At 39.0% G+C, this 27,892-nt stretch overlaps 1 protein-coding gene across 1 annotated transcript; it reads left to right on the forward strand.

Moving 5' to 3' along the window:
• The first annotated feature begins 8,337 nt into the window (after positions 1 to 8,337).
• ALG14 (ALG14 UDP-N-acetylglucosaminyltransferase subunit) lies at positions 8,338 to 27,163 on the forward strand. The gene is made up of 4 exons (XM_062497584.1): positions 8,338 to 8,553; positions 10,594 to 10,745; positions 13,665 to 13,787; positions 26,559 to 27,163. The coding sequence occupies exons 1-4, from the start codon at positions 8,406 to 8,408 to the stop codon at positions 26,787 to 26,789; spliced, it is 654 nt and encodes a 217-aa protein (XP_062353568.1). The 5' UTR covers positions 8,338 to 8,405; the 3' UTR covers positions 26,790 to 27,163.
• Positions 27,164 to 27,892: the final 729 nt, after the last annotated feature.

The raw sequence follows: 27,892 nt of genomic DNA on the forward strand, positions 1-27,892 counted from the left end.
CACATTCTTTGGATGGCATCACTCATCTGTACGCTAAAGATATCTTGGCACACACCAGAGCAGCTGTACAGTCACTGTGCCTCTTTCAGCACACATCACAGCGTGGAAAGAATGGTTTGTAAGGATATTTTAATGACAGGTGTGCTAGCCTGAACAGGTCAAGTAGCATCTTCAGACAATATAATTCTTTCTGAATGCTTTGTCAAGATTTTCAGATTTTTCAGAAAACTTTCTATCACGTTTAGTGATTTTTTTTTATCCTCTGTTGATCTGTGAAAGCCTTGAGAAGACAAGGAAGGAAAATTGCTTGATGACATAAAAAAACAATAAAACCAGCGCCATATTCACTTTATATATGTCTAAATGCCTTTGAAATCTATTTTTAAAAACTGAATAGGAAAGCAAGAAATTGTTTTCCACATAGTTCTCAAAAGCAGTACTCGATAGTATTTGTAATAATTATATATTTTTCAGAGAACATGACTTTAAAATTGATATTTCCTAAATATTAAAACTTTTTAATTTCATATTTGGCAATAGGTATTAAAGTGGTGTCATATATTGTTTAAAAAGTAAATATAATTTATGTCATAATTTTGTCAGTTTAAGAGGTCTGGAATGAATTATTCATTATTCCTTTATTACTAATAATGAATTCTAGCAAAGCCCCTGCTTTTAGCACTGCTACTTGTTAATATTGTGATTATTTTCTAATTTTGCATTGGCACTATAATAGATTCTCACCTAGGGTTTAACTGTTAGTCTGCATTGATATTAGGAACTCCAGTGATTCCCAAGGCCTTGTTCTGTATATTAATTCATAAAGACATGTTTCTTTTCCTTTGTACAATTCTACTCATAGGAAGGGTATCATGCTCTATACTGTCCTTTCAAATCTAAGATTTAAGACAGCAGTCTGGTAAAAACATACAAAAAGACAAGAAACTACATTAAACACAGCAGTGCTAAAGTGCAGAAAGAAAGCTTGCCTTTCAAATCAAGTGAGGAATTTTTTTTAGGCTTATACTTCCAATTACACTATTCAACACCATATCTTACTGATTAGACAAATACTAGAAAAATATTGACTATAAAACCCAATAATACCTAAAATAAAGAAAATACAAAATTAATCCTTATTCTATATGTGAGGTACATAGAGATAGATAGATAGATAGATAGATAGATAGATAGATAGATAGACAGACAGACAGACAGATATTAAAAAATGCTAAGGTGGAAGACTTTCACCATGAAGATGCATCATGCAAACATTATAAGTGGATTTGAAAAGTCACTTTGTGAATTGCACCAATATATTGGCTAACTGAATAAATTGCAGAAAAATTGCACTGTGATATACACAAATGAGAATATCTTGGTTATGGGGATTTTTTCAGTGTTTCTCATTTCCTTTTATTTTGTTGTAAACATACACATTTTGCTGCAATAACTCTACTGGGACTGCTTGAGGAGCCAACATTTCAGCACCTGTTCATCTGATTTGCTGAATAAGGGACATTACACTTCTGGAGTGCCTCTGGCCATGTCCTCCTTTTCTGTTTGCAAATTATGCTCCAGTGGAAACAGGAATCTCACCACTGAAGGTGGGAACTTTACAATTCAAGGCATGTTGGACAACTGCAGCTGCACATACACAGACAAAACATTCCAGTCTGTGCCATGTTCTGCAGTGCCAAGCCAGGTGAGTTCTGGTCACTGTATTCCACACAAACTCTTCAGTTTCACTTGGAACAAACCTGTTTTTTCTTTTGTGTGTATAGTACTCTTTAAAAGTGATTGCACTTCCAATTAATCAACTAAATAATAATTATAATAATGATAATAATAATCATCATCATCATCAAGACCGACACAAGCTTTTGGCTTGACTATTAGCTACTTAACAATTGCTTGTATTTACAATTGTACCACTCCTCAAACACAAATATATAATCAAAAAGGTAACATATTTTTTCTTCAAGGTATTCTAAAAAGAGTATGAAATCACATGCAAGTTTCTTTTTGGAAATTATTTCTATCATTTATTTGTTTTAATGTTAGTAATTTGGAAGCTGGCATTTGGAAGCTGACATAAAACTTGTGTTTCCACATGTGTAAAATTTTTTCTTTTCAGTAATATATTAATCACAAGTCAGCTAAATAATTAATACCAAAACTTAACTCTAAGCAATTGTCTCATTATCACTGTTTAATTCACAGGCACTGGAGTCAACCAACTAAATCTCTTGACACCTTAACGATGCATTAAATTCACAGCAACTAATGCAAATGGTTTATAATTTCTTAACATTCATTAAAACTCTAATAAAGGCAAGCACATTCTTCTCTTGTACTGTCAAACAGAGAGAGAACAGAGTTCCACACCACCTGTAGTTCATGAAAAAAACTGTGTGGAGTATCTGTTTTTAAATCTTATCACATAATTAAAGACTGTAAAAGTACAGTGCAGAGGGCAAATTATATTTGCAACAGCTGGACTTTAAACTGTCAGCTTTTTCTTAACAGTGCTTCCTGTGCTTGACATCTTACATATTTTAACTAAACAGATAAAAGAAAAAAGTAATTTCATATTTTGAAACTGTAATATTTTGTCTTGCAAGAATTATACGCAAACATACAGAAATTAAAACACTGAGATACATTTGGCAGCCCTTGCAAACTCTGCAAAGAATTCCATTTATCTTCATTGAGAGCTAGTGGAGTCATTACATTCAATTGACTTAAATAGTACTTGATCAAATCCCCAAATCCACAGCCATACCTGGCAACATCCCCAAAACAACAGTCAATAAATGACATATTTTAAAACACAACTGCATGAAGAAGAATGGGAGGAAAAGAAAATGAAAGACACTGTAAAGCAAAACCAGAAGACATCTTCCCTTCTCTTTTAATATCACCAGTTATTTCCAGCTCCAGCATGGCATTAATTCAATGCTAGACCTTCAGAAACCTAAACAGCTCTGAAAACTGTCCTCACTTTCAACTGAGGAGCGTTTCCTTACAGAGGAGGGTATCACTTCTGCTGCATTTTGCATGCTCATAAGGAGAGGAGACAGAAGAATGAGACACCCTTTCCTCAAGCCTAAGAATGCTGAGGGCTGAGCACTCAAAGCCAGAGCTGTGACAGCAGCAGCAGCAGCCCCACAGCTGCCTGGGTTTCAGCAGAGAGAAGAAAAGCTGTGCACCCAAAACAAGCTGATAGCCTGGTCCCATCTTTCTCCCTGCACAAGCAGGGACCAAGTTTTCTGACAGCAGGAACCCAGGAAAGGCTAAACCAATGTGCCTCTCTGCTCATCCTCCTTACAGATGCTTACATGGAAAGCTCGGGAAAACCCCAGTCAAAAAGCAGCAGTGCATAGGTAGAGAATCCTACATCCTAGCCCCCAAGTATCCTGCAAATTTCATTTAGCATTACAGATCAGAAGACAGATTTCCAGGAGATTAAGAATAGACTTCAAATTTATTTTTAGGCTTGTTTTTAAAAAAAGCCTTATTTTTACAGGCCAAGTGGCCTGAGGCACCCAAGTGACCTCCAGGCCACTCAGTACTTTTAAGAAGTGAAACAGCAGACTCTTTCTCCTGGCCTTTAGAACAGATAGAAAAGCATTATTTTACATTAGTTACAGGGACTGCTCCCTGAACACATTACCCAGTAATTACAACAAGTTGCATTATGTAATTTCGCTGCCGTCTACTACAAAAGTTTCTGCTTCATAAAAGCACATTCAGAGTGCACCCAAATGGTTACAACACCTTGTGTCATCAAAGCCACACGTACCAGCCCTCCAGACATGCTCTCAGATGCAGCGGGTTAAAGAAACATGGGCTGACAGTGTGGCTCATGCCTGCTAGAGAAAAACATTCTCCTTACAAACTGCTGCTTTGATTCTAAATTCGTACATGGTATTTAGACCCAAACAAATTTCTAAAAACAGCCTCCTCTCCCACTTCCAAAGACTATTTTCAGAAAACTTGACATTGCCAACAAGAGGAAAATGTAGGAGTGAAGGATACCTAAATTTATTGAGCTGTTGTAAACTCACAAGCACTTTGCTGTCTGTCACTGAAAATTAAAGTGTAAAGAAAAGCTAATGTGAATGGGAAAAAAAAATTGAACAAGTTTTTAATATGGAAGAAGACTTATTATTTGGGGAATTCAGTTCTACTTTTTGGTATTTAGCACAAGCACTGTTTAAGTGTTTGTAAGTTCTGTGTTTTTATATCTAAGCAAAAAGAGACTGAAATATATACGAGAAATGCCCTTATACCAGGAAGCACAGCACTAACTGTAATGTTAACATAAATATTACAGCTGTTATTGATTGCAAATACAATTCAGGACTTTAAAGATTACATTCCTTTAATTCTAATTACTCATAAGAAAGTGAAACTGCACTTTGCCCAAAGCAATTGAAAGTAGCAGCTGTCTAAAGGGACAAATTTTGCCACAGACTGGCTCTGATGACACCCTAATTCTGCCTTGAAGTGAGATCAGCCAGTAGCTTGTCTCCAGTTGATCCCAAATGGTCTACTCCAATGATTAATTTAAAAATACCTTCCTTTCCCAACCACAGAACTTGTTACAACACTCAGGATGTTATTGCTCTTCTAGAGTCTTCCAGATGCAGTTTCCATTTCTAGTACTAAAGAAGAACCATGAGAAATCCAGTTAGAAGCCTTTAGATTTTGTCTAATCAGAGAGCATACCACTTGTCACAGTGTTTCTAAAAACACCATAAGCACATAAAGAGAAATAATTGCTTCTGGCAAAAAAAAAAAAAGAAAAAAAAAATCAAGTTTACTTATGTAACATATCTGTTCTTACAAATCACTTCTATTAAAATATCCTGCAGAAACTAAGAATAATATTTAGATAAATTTAAATGAATTACTGAGGTTTAACATGATAAATGGTTCCACATTACATTTTTTTTTCAGTAGCAAAGCCCAAGTGATTACTGCCCTTTTTCTCACCCAACTGCTTCTACTACTTTGCTAGTTTACTCATCAGTAGTGATGATGCAACTGTTTGTGGAGCTGCACTCTAAGCCAAAACAAGAAAAAATGACCTCATTTTAGAAAACAACAGTACACTCACTCTTGTTCATAGGTGCAATAATTAGAAGGGAAAAAAACCCAAACATCACAAGTATTCTAAGTGCCAGTTCAGAAATCATTAATATAAGATGTATTTCAGTTGAATGGAAAGATTCTTGCTAAGACATCTTCATTTAGATCACTTTCAGGTGGAAACTCTGAAAGGGAATTACAGGCAGATAGCCAAAGCTGTTCACATTTCATTACAGGGAAAGAAATACTTTTATTTATAATCCTTACAGCCTTTCCTGTTGGGGACAAAAGAACCTGAAACACAAAGAGCAAGCTTTGCTCAGTTCCCTTTAGTACCCAGCAGTGTAACTTTCAAAGGAAACATGCACCCCAGGTACCAGGAGGCTTCCACAGAGAATATTCACATATAAAAAGGAGAGCAGCACATCTTTCTTTGGAACATTGTCTCACAAGTGGTACATGGAAAAAATACTTTACCTGTTTTTTCCTGTTCAAGACTTTCAGAATTGGACAACAGTGACCAATTATTTAGAAAAAGTGTGGTTCATTTCTCCACAGTAAAGGAGTAGCCTCTGCACCTGCATCACTTTCTGTTGAATGACTGTCCAGACCAAGTGCACCACTTCCTCCCACACATACAGGTCACTCACTCACTCCAGTATCAGTGATTTTGCAGACTGGGGAGCAGTACCCAGCACTAATCACTGCCTTCCTGGTGGAAACCCTGCACTTCACCTGCTCCACATTACTACCTGACACGGCCATGTTGTGTTAAACTTTGCTTTCCATATTAACTTTCATGTGCACAGCTGATGCTGAGACAAAGATTTCTCAGGGTACTTCCCAGACTGGAATCATGGCCAAGCATTCAGCACACACCTGGAGGAGCAGACAGCAACCTGCTTTCTTCGGGGACTGTTAACAATTGTTGCACTGAAGTCTCCCAGGTCCAGAATACAGCATCAAGGGAGTAGGGAGTTGCCATGATGAAAAAAACACAAATACACCTATGTCCTACTGAGAAAAGGCACAATTAGCAGTGTTACACTGATGAATGGATCTTCATGAGCTCTGCTCAGTTTTCACAAAGCTAAAAACAATCCACAAAACTTTACTGCAACTAGGTATCAGTTGTTGCCTCAGTCTTTAGTTATTTCAACCAGTCTTAAAAAATTCTGAATCCTCCCTCAGGCCTTGCAATCTTCTGAGGATACTACTTGAAAACTATATCCCTTACTCTTGCAAATTTAACAATGAGTGAGCAGACTTCAAGTACTAGCTGTAGGACTTTATGAGGCAAACTCACTGCTTAGCTTTTTAGAATACTTGAAAGTCAAAACCTTTGCTTTGCATCCAAGAAACTGTCTCTCCAAAGAACAGGTCTGCATCATCCTTATTTTTTCCTTATTTTTAAATGCCTTCCAACTTCCCTGGTTTTAGGTCAGTTTCTTATTAATTTCACCAAATACATTCACAGAAGAATCCTGTACTAGAAGGAGAAGTATGTACATACAGAACAAATAACATGAAAAGAAGAAGTTGAAGCTTTTTATATCAATCTCTACTGCTGAGTTTCCAGGACTGTTCCTTGGAATAAAATACCTAATAAAAAGCAGTTCTTCAACATTTATGGCAGGAAAAAATAAAGAGCAAAGGAAAGATCTTGAGGAGTCTTGAAAAAAAACACCTTAAATAAAACAACTGCTAGCTACAACTGCTGTGGGAACTGGGATAAATTGTACAGCGATGACATTTATTTTCACTGAAGAGACTACAGGTGGGAAAAAGAGACCACTGCCAAAATTAGTATTTAAATTGTCTATAGAACTGTCTTATTTTAACCTAGTACTTTATGTCTGGAAAAGGTATTGTGATACTTTCTTCTGTCATCGACTTGCACCTCTATTGTCCCTACTTATTAGTTTTATGTAGCTAATTAAGTAGAAATAAAAATGAATATTGGAAATTTATGCATCATCAACAGAACTTTTAATTAAACCTTGTTGCTTCCAAATGTCAACAATGACTAGGCAGTGAGATACTTTTTGTGAGGTTACTCATTTGGGTGGGAGACAAGCTTACCATGGTAATACTGTTTTTAATACTCTCAGCTTAAAGGAACTGCAAAATTATATGTTACAGTGACATAAAGAAAAAAACAAATCTGTAGAGCTGTGAAGCATGAATCAGAAAGATTCACTTCAGATCTTTCTAAGATGGCAAAGGATTGCTTGACCTTGTATCGTGTACTTGTATGACATGCAATAACCATTGGAATCCACAACTGGCACATCTTTGTTAAAAATGAGAAAGAAACACTAAGCTTCCAAGGCTGGTAGGAATACAAAGTCCAATTTGTTCAGAAGGAGTAAGAGGGGAAAAAAAAAAACAAAACAGCCAGAGAGACCATGGCAGGCAGATGCAGAATTGCAACGTGTTTGATCTATTGTGTTTGTGCACTTGAGGTACAAGTGCACAGCTGTCACGTTTCATGTTTGACAACTCATCCCATAAAGCACTAGTGTCAAACCTCTCCATAAAGCTCCAGAATTCATTCTCCTGACTCACTGGCCAAGGAGAGGGACTTGCTCCCTGGCAGATAATTTAATGATGAACAAACTCTTTTCTAATCATAAAATGCAGTATCTTACTCTTTCTAGCAAACACACGTGGCATCTGAGATTAGCGCAGTGGCTGAATCATCGCTATCTCCCAACAAAGGCTGGATGCTGATGCAGGCACAAAGAGTGCTGATCTGTTGCTCCACACTTCTTACTGAAATAAAAAGTTTAAGTATTACCATGAATGAAAACCCACGACACGCAGTGAAACGTTAATAATCTTTATTTTATGCATTACTGTAGGCTGTGTAATATTACAGCTGCATGTAAGCAGACATACCTAGATCAGCATCATGCAGGAATCATGCTCCCACAGGAATCCGTGTACATCAAGGAGCCTCCCAGCTCCCTCAGCAGCCTGTGCCAAGGCAGGCAGGCAGGCCTGTCCCAGCTCCCTCAGCAGCCTGTGCAGAGCAGGAGGCTCGGCCTGCAGGCCCTGGGAGCGCCGGCTCTCATTCACCCCCGTGCTTACGGCGATATTTCGCAGCTCCGGAACGCTGGCTGGGGGGCAGCGGGTGCCCGGAGGAGCGGGAAGCACCGGACGGGCACACGGGGAGCCCCTCATGCCGCATCACCGCACCTCGGGCCCGCCGCCCCGTCAACCCCGGAGCCACCGCCACCGCGCTCAGAGGTTTGAACCGCGCCAGCTGCCGTACGCAGGTGGTGCCACTGCCGCTTCCGCAAGAGATGGCCCAGCCGCCCATGGAGGAGCTGCCCGTCGCCGTCCTCCTGCTCCTCCTCCTCTCCTTACTGCTTGTCCCGCTGGTGCTCCTGGATAGGAGGCGCCGCGGTCGGCGGACGCCTCCGTTCAGTCTCCTGGTGGTGGCCGGCTCTGGTGAGTGTGGGTTGCCGCCGGCGGGAGCGGGTGGCGCCGTAGAGCTGCTTCCCCAAGTTCCCGGAACTACGAGTCCCGGCATGCAGCGCGACGAGCGGCTAGCGCCACGCTGCCGCTGTGTCTTGGTGCATGCCGGGAGTTGTAGTCGCGGTTGCGTGTGTCAGGAGCCGGTGCCGGGCCCCGCCACGGCAGCTCCGGAGGTCCCGCCGGGCCGGTGCGACCCCGACTGACCAGGGCAGGGCTCGGTGTTGTGGCCGAAGATTGCTGATGGCGATGTGAGGCACGGCCTTCCAAAGGCTGGCACGCTCTTTACGGACGTGGCATCTTGCAGTCCGCCCAAACTACCTTGCTGTGATTTACTTACAAAGTCGCACGTGGATCGGTCAGAGAAAAGAATGTCACCCCTCGCTAAAGGGAGTGTACACATCTGGTACTGCTTGTTACCAGAGTTGGAGGGCAATTAATTTACCTCCAAAAAATTTACTTGAAAATTTGCAGTTGACAAATACAGGCCAGCTATGATTTCAGCAGCTCAGTGTCTCTTTGGGTTTTGTACACTAACTAATTGAGTTATAATCCTGAAATCTTTCTGTATCTGAGTTTGACTGGCAGGTTTATACTTGTTCAGGTCCTCTTTACTTTCACTAGGGCTGGAAATGTGTGGTTTTTCCTCCTGTCCCTTGGAATCTAGTTTGTCTGTATTAAAAGAATACTTCCACTATCCATAAGCTTATCAGGTGAAATAATACACGTCGGTTAAAATTCATGTAATGTTCAAGCCTATTCTTTGAGGCTTTTAAGTAGAAATCTCCTGCTCGTCTGTGATTGCATTAAAATTTGTGAAACCTTTTTAACACCACTCAGGAGAAAATATCTCCGAACATATTTGAAAAATACCACATTAAATTGTATGGAAAGGTGGCAAAGTCTAGTGCAATGCTGCAACATAGCACTCCTTGTTGTCAGTGGTTCACCAGCTACGAGCGTTCAACCTGTGCAACAAGGGTCTCTTGGGAGCCTAGTGACACAGAGCAGCAGGAGGCAGTAGGAATACATTTACTGTTTTGGTCTGCACCTTCCAGCAGGGTGAAAAGCAGCACATCCAATACCCACATTATGTATTTATGGGTGTGGTTTCATGTTGGTCTGATGCAGTCCAACAGATAAAAGGTAAGACTGCTCCACTTTACCTACACACACAACCTTCCACTCTTACAATATCCCTCTAACTGCTTTTCAGGAAACTCAAATCCCCCCCCCAAGAAAACCCCACCAAAAAAAACCAACCAACAAAAAAAAAAAAAAAAAAAAAAAAAAAAAAAAAAAAAAAAAACACACAAAAAAAACCACAAAAAAACCCACCAAACAAAACAAACCAAAAAAAAAAAAAAAATTCCAGCTCCCAAAAAGCACAGTATGTACAGGCTGCCCTTCTCCCTGGTTTAGTGCAGTTTAGCTCAGGGACAGAGTAACCCTGCAGTTAGAAGGTTGTGAAGGCCTGTTCAAGGGCAGTGCTCAGAGCAGGACTGTTTGTTCTGTCAGCACCCAGCAGCTACACTGCTGAGGTTTCATGTGGTGAGCTGGGGTAGCACAGCCCTGCTCTGGCAGGTCACAGCCCTGGGCACAGGGCAGTTCTGCTTCCAAGGTGCAGCTGAGCCAGATCCTGTCCAGGTTCATTTTGGCCACTGCTCCATGGGGTGGCCTTTGAGTGCAGACTACAGTGTCACTTTGCCCGGTTGTTCTGTGCTGTGTACAGGACATTTAAACACAAACATCAGATTCCTGCGTGACCCTGGTTCAATCCCATTTCACTGGAAAACGTCTGTCAATACCAGTTCCCTGGGAGCTGAGTTCCCTCCATGTTATTTAAACAGTCTCAGCACTCCTCTCATTGAATCCTTTATTCTCACAAGATATGTTTTTCACTGGTAATAGGAGTAGTACTCATATACTTTCAAATGAAAAGTTACTGATTCAGCTGAAGAAATGGAAAGTTACAAAATTTTTCACATATTAATTGCAGTTTGTTTTGTTTTACAGGTGGGCACACAACAGAAATCCTAAGGTTACTTAGCTGTTTGTCAGAGTCATACTCTCCTAGACATTATGTTTTGGCAGACTCCGATAAGATGAGTGAAGCTAAAATACGTTCTTTTGAACAAAAAAGAGCTGAAACATTCTCCAAGTCCCAGGTAACTCATTAAATACTCATATAAGAAAAATGGTCTTGACATTCTAGTTCAAGGCAATTTGGAAATGATTCTTTGAAAGGACATTTAGACAAGTGTTACTTGTAGCTATAAGAATACTGGGGGAAAATATTGTGGAGGTTTTGTTGGTTTTTTGTTCTTTTTTCAGTTTAGCGTTTCCCTTGGTGAAACAGTATTTATTTGAAAGAAATTATATATAAAAATAGTTTATCTAAGAAAACCTTAATTTAAATTGTATTGGCTTTGTGTGTTTCTAAACTGTGTCTGGGTCATATTTCTAAAATAAAGTATTAAGTGTGTGTTTGAAAGGGATGCAAGGCCTCTGAATGTCAGTTTTCTGGCTGATGACTGGAACAAATGCTGAACTCCTAAAAATCATGGAAAAAATCATTAAAATATTTTTTTTTAATCAGATGTTTGCTTGCTTTCAGCTAGTTTGCTGTATGATAAACTGCTTACCTAAAGTAATGGATGATGTGACATCCAGTGAAATGAGTAGAAAGTTTTAGTGTAATAAGTACAATGGAAAAGAATGTTCTGACTAGAAAAAAATCTAAGTCCTTTTGAGCAAGTAGTACAACACACAGTAAATTACTTATTTGCATGGTGTTGATTTACTCTGGTGTATTTCCATTGTTTTCAGCAGCACTGTTGGGACAAAAGACTGTAGGACTCAGTACCAATGATTTTCAGAATAAACCCTTTTAATGTAAGACAACTGCTGCTAAGGTGAACCACAGGCTCACCAAGAAATGACATTTTTAAGCTTGGTCACCACAATTTCACGTCTCATTGTGCACCAAGCCTCCTTGCTTGATGCTTAGTAAAGTGACCAGAGGTATTTCCTGTCCAGAGACATCTTGCTGGGTAAATAGCCATTCCCACAGTCACTTTCACTTACCTGAAGAATGTCCAATCCTAAATTATTAGATTTCTTAAAGATACATATTTTCAGTATTAAAAGGTTATGTGGTTTTCATAGCTCACTTATTTTTGCTAAGCAGCTTCTCTTTTATAACCCCTCCAACTACTAACAGATCCTGTAGTTATATTTTCCCTCAACATTGAAAGCCAGAGGAACATTTTTGGCTGCATCTGAGTTTGATGTCTGGATAACAGATGCTCATTTTCCTTTGACCATTCTCTTTCTACTGAGCAAAAGTATTTAGAGTGAAAATGAAAGATAAATTTTGGAAAGTAAATATCACATGCCTGTAACATATATTTGCCAGATTTCAGGGTGTTGTTTCATACACACAGTGTGTGTTTTGTTATTGGGGACACTGGAGATCATCAGACATTTAAAAATTATGTCTTAGTAGCTTCTTGCAGCTTTGCATAAATGAAAGGGAGAAGTCTGAATGCTTCAACACAAGGTCATTCCCTTCCTCATCCTGTTAAAGAAGTAGATTTTTCCAGAACTAGGGACCAGATGGAAGACAAATTACAGTAATGATGTAACAGAAAACCAGTGATGTAAGAGAAAATTAAACACACACAACTCCCCACACCCCCAGATATTTTTCTTTTTGATCTGTGGTCTAACTCTAACAGCTATTCAGGGAGAAGGAAAGAAAAGACAGTAAGCAAGCCAGAATGAGTATCTTGCTTACAAGAAGAAAAAATGCTGCACCTCCACCCACTAAGTCTCTTGAAAAAGAAATAAAAAATGCCTCCTTATGAAAAGTCTCTGGTCCTGCTATCACTGGCCTCTTTGTTCTCTGTTTCCCCCTACCTCTAACCACAACTATTCCACGTGGATGCCCCCAGAGCTGTTACTCAGGGAACTTTCTATGCTCATAGAGAACCTGTTTCAGCTGCTGACAGCATACTCTAGCAGCAGAGACAACTTACATTTGTTGACTGAAGCACATGAATTCCTATACCCCCATTGGTCATATCTGAGATGAGATTAATAACCAGATTAGTTAACCTTTACATAAACTTCTTCTGACCAAATGCTCTTTTCCATTTCATGAGAGGCACTATGCTAAGAAATCTTGTTTCTCATAATGAAAAAGAATTATGTAAACTCAGTTTCTTTGCAAGCATTGCAGTATGTTCAGCTGAGCATATTATAATAATTCACAGCAGTTGCAGTTTTCCTCCAGCTTTTCCTTGGATCCTTGAAAAACAACAATATTAACTAGGTAAAGGACTACCTCACTGGTTTTGAAATTACATTACAGACTGCCAGTTTGGAACACTTCTTTTTCAAATTAGAAAGAATAATTCCTAGGTGCAGCTCATCTCCATTGAGGTAAAGGCACCTGCAAGGAGGGCAGGCAGCCTAAGAACTGCTCCCTGCTCCCAGGGTTTAAACACAAAAGGAAAACATCCTTGCTTTATTAATTTGCTACCTTTTACACACAGTAAATAATCTTCATTTAGGGGAAGAGCAAAGAAAAGCTACTTGTCATTAAATAAAAAGCGGGTAAAGAAGATGTTCTTTCCTGTTTCTTTATGCAAATATTTTGCATTTTGAACACGCATCATGCATACCTTTCGAATACTCACCGCGTACTCATTTAAAGCCCGTCGATATTTGCTTGTACGCTTGTGATAGCACTCCGCGGACATGGGCAGAGCGAAGGTGCCGCGTTCCCTGCGGCGGGAATGCCCCGGGATTTGGGGATGGCAGCGGGAGGCGGCGGTGCCCACGAGGTGCCGCCTTCGGGCAGCCTGAGACGGGGATGAGCCGCGGCTACCGAGCTCTAGCGTTTCTCGCTGCTTTATACTTTACTGGATACTTGTTATGCACAAACGTTTCCAAACTGGACTAAGAAAAGTTTAAAACAAAACAAAAAAAAAAAAAAAAAAAAAGGTTGGCACAGATTTACTAAGAAGGAGCCGCAGCGTTCTCAGGAAAGTAACAGCTCTGCTCTTCGTGCTCTTTTCCAGTTCAGCCTTGATCGCATTCCCAGAAGCCGGGAGGTTCGGCAGTCTTGGATCTCCTCTGTGGTAACAACACTATACTCCATACTTTACTCTCTTCCTCTGACCTACAAACGGAAACCAGATTTGGTAGGTAAAGAAAATTTTAATTTATTGAGAACTTGCTAATCCGCATCATAAAAGCACTTGGAATATGCAGACTGCATCTCATATGTATGCTTAGGTTTACAATTCACAGGAAAACTATTTTTAATGTTAAATTAAATATAGGAGCAATATACTAAGAGAGAGAACAGGTTGCGCTGCTGGTGAATTAGAATAGCAAATACCAGTTTTCCCTCTCAAAGTTTGCAAGTAACTTCAGAGAGTCACTCCCTTGTTATGCTGGTAGAGCTAGCAAAAACAAGATTGCTGCTTCCTGATAATATCTTCTCAGGATTGCAGCAGCACAAACTATGCCTGAAAGCCTGGTTATCCTGTTGGCTGGACTTGCTTATAAAATGGTATGACCAGTCTGGCACAGGCAGGTTCAGACCAGCACAAATATATACAGGTTCAGTTCTCGTGCTTACATGGACTTTTGAGCAACAATGCATATTTATTTAGTCTTTGGCTGACTGACATTAGTTATCCAATCAAAAAGCATCACTGCTGAAGTAGCAACTCCTCACCACTCTAGTAGCTGTTTCAAGCTGTTCAGAAAACTCCACTCTCATGCTGATTACATTTATTTTAAACTATTCCACACACTTAAGTCAGAAGGATTCAGGGTTGTCAGATGGTAGAACTACAATGGAGATAATCAAGAAAGTTTTATGTTAACACAAAAGGTAGTGCACTGGTCTCCTAGCTTTAAGTCTTACAATTTCGTAAGAAAAAAATTGGTTACAGCTGGCTTCTTGCTAGAGTTGTTGCCATGTTAAGGAGTCAGTAATCTAAACTTGAGGGTTTTTAAAAACAGTGTTAGTTTAGCAGAACTTCAAATTAATACTTTATGAGGTTTAAAATATTTATATGAAACATAAATAGTAGTGCAGTTACAAGGGTTTTTTTCGTAATTTAGTAGTAGCATCTATGCACACATAACTATTTGTAAGGAGACTTCTTTTAACTCCCTCTGTGAGCTGTATGGCTAATTCTACAGAGGCTTTTTAATGTTTGCAATATTTTGGATGTTAGAGAGGCTGCTGTGAATAATGTGGTCTCATTTACTTCAATAGTACTGGTCAGTTCTTGTCAGATCAAAAGCTACTTGTTTGCTGGACCTTTCAGACAGTTTAGTGTGCAGAACAACAGTAGTAGGGCTTTTTGCAGTTACTGTTTCTCAAGCCTATTCTGAAAACTGTAGGTAAAACTGGGAAAGGAGAGAAGGTGGCATGCTATTCTTTCTACAGTGGTTTTGAGTGGGGCAATGGTAATAGTCAAGTTTGTTTACATGAGGAGACAGAAAAATGTGAGTAACTGTTTAGTAATCACTTTGCTACACCACTGTGTTATATTTATTTTTTTACTTATTGCAAAAGAAATTGACTGGAAAAATCTCACTGTGTAGCTTAATGAAGGAAGCAGGAAGTTACTAATTTAATTCCATGTTTTCTGTTTACCAAAGGAATTTAAAGTGACAGTGGGATTTACACATAGAGTTATTAGAAATGGTGTTGGTGTTGATAAACTGTGATAAGCTATCAGAAGACTAACATTTGTAAGAACACTTGTGCTTGTAAAATTAGGGATATGTTTTAGCAAGGCCTTTAAGCCCTTTGCAGTGCTTAAAGAAATCCCTATCTCAAAATGAGACGCAAAGAGTTTATCCATGGTTAAAGAGCTGGAGGGGAAGGCAACCCCAAATACTTTTTGTAAGGTGCTGTTATCAACCAAAATAGCAGCTGGCAGAAGCATTCCAGGCATTATGGCAAATCATGTACACATGAAAGCTGCTTACATACTTCTACTTGTATGTATACCTTAGTTTAAGAATTCCACAAAATGTAACTACTCAGAAAGCTGCAAAGATTTTAAAACACTTATCCAAGGAGACTGGTTCAGAGATTAAAATGCCTCACACTGCCAGTGAAAAGACTGTATGGGTATGTGAATCAACTAGTAGCATTTAATTTCCTTTCAACAAAAATGTGAATTGAAACTCTCTCTACTCTTGGCAAAATGTAATGCTTAATAATGTAAAGAACAAGAAAGGCTGGGACAAATGCTGGCATTCACAGGACTCATCTATAACTTTTGGCATGGAAATCAACAACTGAGTTTAGCAACAAGCACAGTATTACATCATACTGAGAGCTTCATATTTTCAAACAGAACAGCTTATGAGTGCTGTACATTTTCAGTCTAGACACTGGTTTTGTTTAACTGCAGGAGGGAAAGACAACTTTGAGTTGCTTCTAAGTCATTTGTATATATGAGTGATCCCCAAATCCTTACACTTGTTTTCAGGCTTGTCAGAAATATGTGTATGTACGAAGGAATGACTGAAGTCTTCTCTAGGCAGCCAAAAGCTAGAGAAACACAGAAGTGTTGCAGTTGTCAAGAAATGCAGGACAAGAGAAATACTGCAAAGGGAGCCCAAAACCATTAGGTGCACAAAGGCAAGATTTGGAACAGATATGCTAGTTATGGCAACCTAAGCCTGTCTGTGGAGTGCAAATAGCTGCAAAAGGGAAACAGCAAACCCAGCTGCACGGGAGTTACTTGATGAGCTCTTGTTATGTGCTTTACTTGATGATCACTGTGTCCCTTTTGTATTCACACTGATCTGGCAAAGCTTCTTGGTTTACTTTGCCTGAGAAATCAGTTCCATCTAACCCTTTTTCAAGATAGGAAGTTCAGAAAGAACTGAACAACTTCCAGGAGATCTTTGCTGTCTTGCAGGACTTGACCTGCACTTGAAATGGGCCTCCAGAGAGTTTAAGAAATGTAAAAGTTAGTTTAAATTGTTGTTCAGCTTGAGATCATCTTTAGGAGGCACATTTCTGAGTTATGAACATCTGCACTCTGCAAAGTTTTAAGTCCCTTTGGAGCTGTTATGCCAAGTAACAATTAAGATGTCAGAAGTGATGATTGGCTTGTGTTTCTATAGCCAAGAATTATAGAAATCGAAGTGTCAGAGTGTTTTTCAGGTGAATGTATGGTTGGCAGTTTTTAATTATTTGCCTTAGACAGGATTCCTATATAGAAGCCTAAAGTTCTAGGGAAGGAAAAGCTTGTACCAGCACACACTGGCTACACCCACTTTCCCCCAGAAAAGCTTTTTAAACCATTCATCAGCTGCAGCCAGATTTAGCATGCAGTCTAAGATATTGCAAATTCCTACCATGAAAACATGCAGCTGGTGAGAGAAGAGAGATTTTTGTTGTCTTCATTGAGAGAAAGGCTAAGTAGAAACATAAAACCAGACTAAGATAAGATCTATTAGCTAGAAAAGGATGCAAATCCTTCTCATTTACAGAAAATTACAGAAGCTGCACAGAGATTTTTTTTCCAAAGATGAAGAAAATTACTGCATCTTACATGGTTTATTTGATATACAAGAAGGACTAAACTAAAATTACATCTTTTTTTTAATATGCTTGAAGTCAGTCAGTAGATACAAGTTCAAAGGAAACTGGTCCTCAGTTCTCTTGCTGCTTACAGGACCATTGTCCTTGGGCCAGTTTGCCAACCCTGCAACTAAGTTTTCAGGTGATCTAGCCTTTTGTCTGAATCAGGATTACCCTGCTCATTCTGGCATACCTGAAATCCAAACTGAAAACAAAGGTTGTGCACCTACCACACAGCAGAAGCTGCAAAATATTGTATCCAGTATATGTTTTCAGCCATAGGTGGGTTATGTAATTGGATCAGTGATTTGTGATCCTTTTATATAATAGAACTTCACCTACAGTTGTGCAGAAATGCTCCATTGTGCATAAAGCTCCATTCATTAGTAGACTGTACATCCTGGACCCTTAGGACCAAACTTTTTTTCCTTTTCTGGGGGACACTTCTCAACACTTCCTACCGCCTCAGGGCTCTACAGAGCCTGAAATAAGTAGATATTTTCAGATGACTGCTATTTGGAAAAACCTGGGTTAAATCAGGCTAAGAAAGCGGTCCTCCCACTTTAGGGCCTCCTTCCTGTGGGAAGTCTGTAGTAAGTTTACATTTGCACAGCAAGTCTGTGCTCTGCTGTCAGAGAACGAGTCTCTCCTTTTTAAACTTCTTTCTAGAAGCCTGAAACCTGCACAGCTCATCATGCTTGTAGCAATCACCTCTTCTTTTATGACTGCACATCCCATCACACATGCCTGGTCCCAGACTGAGGCAGCTTCTGGTTACAGAAGTGTTTGCAAAGTAAGCTAAATGAAAGGAGATCATTATTTCATTTAGCTAAGATTTTCCATTCTTTGTGCCCTGCCCAAAAAGTCTTGAGTTCATAACACTCTCACAAATTATTGTGACAAATAGTAAGTTATTGTCCCTTATATCATGGTTCTAATTGGAACTTTGTGGAAAGCTACAAAATCTGGGTGGTGGCATTTTTTTCTTTATTCATTTTATAACAAGTGATCTTTGTATAATACAATATTAGGACTATCTGCTGCATTCTTTTGTACACTGAATCTTTCCACAGTGTTTTGGACCAGGCTGACTGTATGTCTGATCTACTAATGTTCTTCTAGGATCAAAACAGTCAAAATAAGCAAGAGTAAGAACACTGGATTAAGAACTTCAGTGATACAAATTTTTTCATCTAAAAAGTACAGGCATCAAAATTCAACTTCTCAGTATTGATGAAAATGAATCTTATTCACCCTTCCTAGCTTGTGTACTGGGTACAGCTACCCTGCAGCCACAATGCAGAGTTACCCTGTGCTGAGCACAGACAAACAGCTGAAGCTATTCCAGTCACTGGCTCAGAGCTGTTGCAGCTCTGCCCTGTGACTGCTGATTAGACTTGCCTATAGACACTCCTTTTCAGAGTGAGGACAGGAGTAGCAGTAAAGATGAACTGACATCTTAGCTTAGATTTAAGGAGGCATTTTTAGACATAAAAAGAGTCTTAACTCATCAGCTATCAGGTTCATTATGAGCCAAATGAACACCCTGGTCACACTTCCATGTGTGTTATAAAGCATAACAGTCTCACTAAATCTAACCTCTGGTATGCAGGACAGACTGCCAACACCTCTAGGTTTTACACTGTGAAGATATTTCAGGCAGGTATTTGATGCACATTTTTACTATACCCACTTCAGTGATTAGGCAGTAGCCCAAGAGATGTTTTATGAACTTTAAATATTATGTTTAGTTAACCTAAAATACTGCTTTCAAGTTGAAGTTAAACAAATGCCTGATTAATGAAAGACACACTGAGATTTGCAATTAAAGGCTCATTTTAGGCCACTAGTAGTAACATATACAAGTATATTTGAAAGTCCTTGGGTTTAATTTCTCATTGCAAGTAGAATTAGCAGTACTTTTTATACAAGGAGATACAAAAATTATTTGTAAAGAGGCTCCAAAAGGTTAGATATTTCTCTTGGTGACCAAGAGACTGTGGTCAGGTTCAGATTCAGGCAAGGTAATGTTGCTGAAAGCCAGCTAGTACCTAGAGATATAGTTCAGTAAATACAATTTAATTTATTTGGCAAAGGCTTTTTACTCAATTCTTTTATGACCAACTTTTTCATCTACACTAGGTCGGATTTGCTCTACTTCCTGCTAATTTGTCAGCAGCAATAAACCACATACCCACTCCATAGTAATATAGGTAGGGAGGTAGATTATTCTCCACCCTATATCTGCTTTGGTAATCTTGTTCTTTTTTTAACCAACCTATCCATCTCCCACAATTTCTCAAAAGACTCAATGGTTGTTTTGTTGGTCCTACTGCCAGCCTGGGTGTTCATGTTATGTTTTAATAACCAACACTAACATTTTCACAGACCTGAGCCTTAGTACCAGTCTCTCAGATGTCATTTATTATAGTTTTTCATTGACATTCTATGTTTCTGATTTTACATTTGCCATCTAGGCTGGGAAGTATGCTGATGGAAACTACCACTCCAAAGACCTTTTAATCCCAATGACAAACCTGTCACCTGGCATATAGGGGCAGTTAGGTATGGTGCCTAAGGTTAGACTCCTTAGAAAAAATTAAAGCCTGCATGTGTCTTTAGGCATCCAAATGAAGATTCTCAAACTTTCTTCACTAAGCTGTTGCCTAACTTCTGACACTCTTAATGACCCCAGTCATATCTTTTCTTTTCATCAGTAAAGCCCTTGGGCACACCCACAAGTAGACCTGAGCTGTTTTAAGTCTTTAGAGTGTCAAATAGCCACATGCATAGCTGAGCTCCCATGCTCTGCTGAAATGCAGGTGCTGGGAGGGTTGCTTTGTGTTCAGAGGCTGATGCAGATCACATCAGCTGGGCTTCTTCCCTTGTCTCTTGCCCCTGAGGACAGTGGGTTGGTAACTCTGGTCAGGCCTAGAAGGCAGAAGTGGGAAGTCCTAATGCTGTTAGGATTAAATCCTTACACCTAGTTCCTAGTGGTTTTGCAGAAGCTCTCATTTCCTCCTGTAGAAAAATCCACTAAGTAGGATTTCTCTCTCTTTCTGTCCTCAAATGTTTAGAAAGTGAGAGCTGCATAAAAAGTGATGCTTCCCAATCTGTTTTGTTCAATGGTGAAAGTAATACTCAGAAACAAATAGAACCCCAGCTGTGTAGTGTACTAACTTAAGTCTTTGCTCTTCCACTCTCTCTTCCCCACTCTGGCATTCACTAATCTTATTTATCCTGGTTAGGTAATCTGCCTGTAGGACCACACATGTCTCTGCTTGTTTTGAAGAGCACCTCACTTACTGGGTGTATTGTATGATAAGAACAACAGCTACTGTACCAGGGAGATCCAGAGGTGAACAGGAAAGGTTTTCATGGCAGTGCTACAACCTACAGCTGCTGACCAGCCCAAACACAAGCTGTTGCTGTAGGACACTGTAGCTACTCTTCTTGCACCCCTGATGATTCAAGTGGCTTAGACAGTAGAAGGTAAAAGTGTACCCAGGTATAATTCAGTTCTACCTCAATTACCTGTTTTACATCAGGCTACACAGCTAGTTTTTTGGCTTGCTTTTTTTTTTTGTTCTGCCTTGCATTCTACAGGTAAGTTCAAACAGAAAATAGGGTGTGAATTTTTAGCTGGTTTTATATGCAGGTGGTGGAGGAAAGTGAACAGGATAAGATCTTCACTCTTCAAAAAGAATAAACCAGTAGGTAGTTTAATGACCTTTCTATTGTGCAAACAGAACCTGAAATTCTTCTTTCTCCTCAACAATAACAATAAAAAGGAATTGTTGAAAAAGATTCCTTCCTTTTTTAAACTGCAAAAAGTATTAACAATTCTAAGCTAATTTTTCTCAATGTTCAAAACTTGAATTTTCAGACATACTAAAGAGCAAGAGTAGCAAAAGTTTCCATAAGAACACTGCCTCTCCACATGCTTAAGTATTTGACTGTGAAGTGTTTGAAATAGTAAAATAATATTAAAACCAAACAAGGGCTTATAAGCTCATGAGATGCTGTAATTTACATAGCAAAATACAAATGAATTCATTGCAGAGTCTCTCTTGTGCTACAGAAGCAACCACCTCCCCCCATCAAAACAAAAAAACCCACATAAACAAAAAAATTTATTATTCCTATAACATAAGAATATCTAATAGGTTTTTTCCTACATTATTAAAAAGTCAGTATTGCATAGCAGTTAAAAGGTAGGACTTTCATACATATAGATCATTCAATTAACCCAGCTTTGATTCATTTTGAATCACTCCACTTGCCTTTGCCTCTTTCAGTAGTTGTCTATCACCACCACCTCCTATTCCCTTAGTCATACCTCAAGGTGTCCAGCACTGTGGAGTAGGGAGCATTATCAGAATGAAGGAGGTCCAAGCAGCATCCTAAAGGTGCTCCAGGAGGCAGCTCCATGCCTGGTAAGCAGCACAACCTTCAGTTCACCCATGCACATCCCCACACCATCATCCTCCCCAGCGCAGGGAGCAGGGCAGTTTTTCTGCTCTTGACCAGGTGACAAAAGGCTAATCTCTGCAGAAGTCATTAAGGAGAACAGCAGGTGTTGCCAGTTTGCTATTCAAAGCAAATCAGAAATTAGTTTTCCACTTTCTACTAAGTTTAGGGGGGCTTACATTGTCCCCCTTTTGATTATTTTAATTTGGGAATGTAAAAATAGTACTTAAACACTTGCTCTTTAACAGATATGCAGCAATTGTATGTTTAGGTACTTATAAGAAGAGCTGCAAGTTTACTGGTTTTTTTGCTTTGATATTGATATTTAATCCCAGTGAAGCTGCAAGCTTTGCTTTCAGTGTTTTCCGTGGTAAATGTCACTCTGCTACAGTGCTGCATTCACCAACTCTAAAGCAGCTTTTATCAGTAGCGGTGCCATGTGCCAGTGTTCCCAGTGTTCCCATACTGCTGGCATAGCTTATTTTCTTTCATCAGCTGTGGAAAATATCTGAGACACAAAGGCAAGAACTATTCCATTTTTACATAAAAGTGATTAAAAGGAAACTAGATTTACAGAGTTGCCGAAGATGCTACATTCTTGTACTGTACTTTTAAACTTCCATTAACAGAGAGCTTGATTAGTTTGTTGTACTGTTTAGAGTTTGGTTAGATTGAATTGGCAGAGAATTTTAGTGTGAAGAACTTAGTTTATAGACCAAGCTGTGAGCCCAGGCAGCCAGTGAGACAATTTAACAGTGGGCTGGACATTTCCTTGCATTAGAGGTGCATATAAATGGTGTAGAGAGACCGGTAGCACTGGCTTCTGGAACAATCCCTTACAGCTTCTTGGCAACAAAGTATGAGCCCCCAGTGACCAGGAAAGTCCTTGAACAATTGGAGCTCAAGAGGTCACAAAAATGACACAAAAACTGTGTTTGGAGTTCTTTTTCCCCCATTCTGCTGCCTTATTAAGGAAGGTTGAACTCAGAAATTTTCAGAGACGTATCTCATGCAACACAAATATTCTACAGGCAGCTTTGTAGCTAAAAGTAAATAGGCACTGAGAGAAACAGATAATTGTAAATTGATACTTGAGGCAAACACCCTCAATAGCTGCTTCACCTTGTGGAGATCCTGGTCCCTTCCTGTCCAGTAGATGCCTGCCTCTTCCCCAGAGCATGCTGATGATTGCCATGGGCTTCACTGGGAGCTACTGATACTCTGCTGGCAGGGAAAAGCAAAAGCCTTGGTGTTTTCAAGGTGTAAGACATCAATCATTCTTCAAAATTTACTTTTGAATAGTGTTTTGAAGTTCACTAGTAGGACTGGTCATCTTTGAGGAAAGCCATGGGTGATTCAGTTCCTTTCCATCATCCTTTCCAGTCTGTGTACAGGCAGGAGCTGAACAGTACCATTTCTACCTTACACTTTCTGCAATGGTTCCTCTTCTTTATAATGTACATATTTGTTTTCTCAGAAGTTTCCCCTATATTCCTTGAAGAGTGTATGATGTTGGACTCCAAGTAGAAGGACTACTAGTCTCCCATCCTGCTGGCAGTGTGAGAGGGAGTAAGTAGGACTGGTCAGACCAGATTTTTGGAGGGGAATTGCCACTGCAATTGCAACTGCACCAGTTCTAAGCAGGACATGTCTGTAGACATGCACTGAAGGTTAACTGAAGGTAAATTTTTAGTTCTGGCTTACAGGTGATAGCCACCAGTTCAGATAGGGATCTGTTTGTGGGCTCCAGCAGGTTTATAACAGTCTGTTTTTGGGGCCAGTTCCTAAATCCAAGCATTTTAGGATAGAAACATCTATAATCAGAGTATTGTATGAGCATTTTGTGTACAAAAATCCTATACGGCCACATCTCCTTTGTCCTGTTTGAATGCATATGTGTAGAAGGGGAAAGAGAAGAAGACATGAATTATGATCAGACCATGCTTTTTTTAAAGATGCCAATCCATAATTTTCCTGATCCTTTCTCCTGCATGCAAGTACTTCTCCATGGATATAAGGACATCTGAGAAGCAGCTTACAAATTATGAACAGTCAGTAGAAAGTAACTGAAAGAAAGAAAGAAACTGAGTGTATCATATCAAAACCTGAATATAGGAGAGGTATTTTATTGTGATTTTAATTTTGCTGTCTTTCTGTTTTGTACCTCAGCAAAGTAGTAACAGCAGCTCAGTGTGGCCTTTAGAGCTGCACAGAGGTTCACAAATTCACTGTTATTTCATTACCTGATCTTTTGTAAGTACACTTAGTTTGGAATTCATTGTGGCATTTATTTCTGTGTGTGCATGTAGACACAAGAATACCAAAAGGACTGGAGCTGCTGGCCAGGCTTAATAAATGGGAGAAGTAGGATGAAGTCTATGGCTTGGTAAAGACCATGATTGTAAACATTCAGTTTTTTCTAAAGCCTGTTCTACAATTCTCAACTTTTGGGCTCAGTAGAATGTTAGGATGGCTACCTGACCTAAATCATATCCACAACTGGTATATTTTGTGTCAGACTGTGGAAAGTAAGGGCCCAATGTTTGAGCTTTAACAGTAGATGGAGGCTAAAAGAGTGCAGAGCCATTCAAGAAGGAAGACGGCTGGAAGGGTGCCTGAGAACAGGGATGCAAAGACAGATGAGCACCAGTGATGACAAAGAAAACTAGGAAAGAGAGGTTGAGTGGGAGACATCTCAGAGGATTGGATAGAGTACAGGATGGAAATTGATGTAAAGTGATAGCACTGAGGAAAGCACAGGAGAGAGGATGGCAATAGAATGGAGAAAGGGACGGGGAGCAGTGAGGATAAAATATGTGTACTCCAGGTAGCTCTACTAAAGGAAAGGGAAAGTGGAGTTTCTGTTCAGCAGTAGTGCACATTTTTGTCTGCTCCCTTAAGGCTGAATTTTGAATAGGAAATTAGTAGTTAGACTGTCCATTCAACTCACAAAACCAGTAGGTAGTAAATAACATTTTGGGGCTTTAGGTGCTTCTTATGTACTTATTGAAACAGCCCAGCTTCTGCAGGGATGCTGGTGGGTTTTGCCTGAAGACACAGGAGAACATATTGTTTCCTCTGCCTGCATTTAAAACAAATGTTATTACAAGTAGTGGTACCTAAACATGCCTTAAGTTACCTGTCAGTAGCCATGTGCCAGTATCCCTGTCAACATTCCTGCAAATTAATCAAACTTTCCAGGAAATATGGCAAAATGCATTATTTAGTTTACAGATATGGAAAAGTTTCTTTGAAATGCAGAAAGGCAGCATGTGTGGTCGGTTTATGTCCTTACTCACTAAGCCAAATGTATAAAAAACAGATCTTCATTCTCAGTAGATTGTAGAGTAGGATTTAAGGTCCCAGCGTGGATGTGCTTGAAATCAGGTTCAGCAGGAGGTTTGAAACCACAGTGTACTACTCTGATTTCAAAATTCTAGGATGCAAAGATGATGTGTTCAGCTTCTTAGCTATCTAATACAAAGATAATACAAAATAAATGTCATTGCAAGTTTCAAATTTGAGTATCTGTAGATGTTGATACCATAAAATTTCAAGATTAAAACTGCATCCAGTATGTTACTTCTAAGAGGCTCTGAGAAAACATCAGCAAAGTCTTGCATTAATAAATAGTTCAATTAATATCAACCATAAAATCAGAACATTTTTAGAAACAGTATTACAGTCCGTTGATTCTGGTCAGAAAACACAGCATTACAGTCATCACATCCCCTAGCTGGATTTCTGGGGCTGTGATCAAGGCAAAGAATAGGTGAGAGAATTTGGAACTCTGTAGCACCAAATCTGTTGCTGCTTTTAGCTGAGGCAAGGTACTGCTAACCAGTTTATCAGTGGGATCTTGCCATGAAGTAAGAAAGGAAATGTTCTGAAATAATTGTTACAGCTCTGAAGCAGAAATTCAGATTTTTCCCCCCACCAGTATAATATCTTTCACAAGCTGGTGAACTTGGAACAAAAGAAGTGTGAGTTTATGGAGTAAGGGCCATGATTATATAAAAGAACTCTTTATTTCCATGTAACCCCAGCTGTGCAGAAAAGTGCCAATTACATGGTAGTATTTAAATTTAGTAAGAAATTTCTTGCCTGAAATCAATTTTGATACCAAGTGGAGTGCCTAATATACCCTGGTTTAAACCTTTTACTTTTAAGCAATCTGTTTTTCAGTTGAACAATGTCTAAAATTAAAAGAGTACTTTCTTTTATTGTTAACATTGTTAAATGAATTTGAGACCCTCTGCTCAAAGGATTTAACATGTTTTTACCACAACACCTTCCTTCTGTATGCTTTTCACTGTCTCCTAGTGTTTATTAAAAATAAAAAAATAAAATCTAGTCACACATAACTAATAGATTCTTATGAAGGTCCTAATTCATCAGCACATTTTTTATGAACCCTTAAGTGTTTTGCTGACTTAAGTCAAGGTTCAAGAGGTTTATAACTGGATCCCAGGTTTAATCCTAATTTAATTTCTTTTGCTTTATTACATGCACAGATTTCATGACTGTTTAATATAAAGCTGTGACTGAGAGTGGAAGCTGTTTTGGTTATATACCTAAAAGCCAAGGAATTGTAAACTTTTCCTCCATAGAAATAACTGTCTCAGAGGTCTTTTCCTCCTTCATAACATGTAAAGAAATATGGCATTTTTGACAGCTATTTTGAAATAATGTGTTTTGTTGTTTCCCCCCCCCCCCCCCACTTTTCCTACTTACTTGCCTTTTCTGGATTTTTAAAATATTTTTAAAATATATTTTTTTGTTGAAATGTAATGTTAAATGAATATACACACTTTTAATTCTTTACTGTATGAAAAAACTCATTACTTACTTTTGTAATGTGTTTCATTTCTTTTAGATATTGTGCAATGGACCAGGAACATGTGTTCCTGTCTGTTTATCTGCTTTTCTTCTTGGCCTTCTACGAATAAAGAGAACAATCATTGTGTATGTAGAGAGCATCTGCCGTGTGGAAACTTTATCCCTGTCTGGAAAGATTCTTTACTACTTCTCAGATTATTTCATTGTTCAGTGGCCCAATCTAAAGAAAAAATATCCCAAGTCAGTGTATCTTGGTCGAATAGTGTAACAACAGAAAACAAGCTAAACTTTGCCTGAAATAGACTCTATAAGCTCCTCACTTGCATTCCTGTAGTAATTTATTTCCAAGAATTCCTGTTAAGAAATTAGGCTGGCATTTAAAAATGAGACAATGAAGATTTCTTTACATTTAAGTAAAAATTTTGTGTATTTGTATTTATTGCTATCATGTAGGTCTGTTTGCCAGTAATCCATAGCCAGTAATCCAATCTGCTCTGTGATGTCTCTGTTTTCATCTAGTGTTCCTGCTATGTGAATGGCAATTTTTTGTCTACAAATAAATATGGGAATTTGTATGAATGTAACATTTCCTGTAAGGAAATTTTGTGTCATTTTAAAAACTGTAAGCAACCAAGTCTTTTTCTAGCACAACAGACTTTGTTTCCTTTATGGTAGCAGTGAAGTCCCTTGTGAATCCTTAGAGTATAAAGGAAACAGTTATATTAAGTTGGCTTCATGACTGTTTGTACTTTACAGTCTTCCAAAACCCCCAGAGCATTAAACCAGTATCATTTTTCCTCTGGTCTTGTCAAAGCTGTCCTTATAATCCATTGTGCACCTTTTGAAAATTGTTGCTCACTTCTTAAGATAAATAAAAAGGTGACAAGTGTCATGCTACAGGCACAATACTTACCCGTTTAAGACGACTTTCTTCAAAGCTTATGTGCAAAAAGCCTTACTGCATCTACATCAAACAGAGCAAAACTGTCAGTTGGGGAAATTGAACTGCTTCAAGGTCTGAAATGGAGAAAAAAATTCCCTATTTTCCTGATACAGTGAATTTGAATTCCAATATATCCTGTTTTCTCATTTTAAGCACCTTACTTTCAACAGTACAATATACACTCAAGACTTTGCCATGAAAAATGATATCCTGTCCATTGGAACAACTTTTAAAAGGTATTTTGTTGGCAGTAAGTGTGTGAAAGCATACTGCAGCATTTCACATTTGTCTGGCAAAATGTAATTCTACAACTATGCCACCTATAAAGCAATATAAACACATCAGCCATCTGTACACACACAGAGCTATGTGGCTGGCTACAGAAACATAAACAAAGAAAGAAGCTCAAAGAAGAGTAGAAACGCCCT

Source organism: Cinclus cinclus, chromosome 8, assembly GCF_963662255.1.
Source record: "Cinclus cinclus chromosome 8, bCinCin1.1, whole genome shotgun sequence".
NCBI classification, from domain to species: Eukaryota; Metazoa; Chordata; class Aves; order Passeriformes; family Cinclidae; genus Cinclus; species Cinclus cinclus.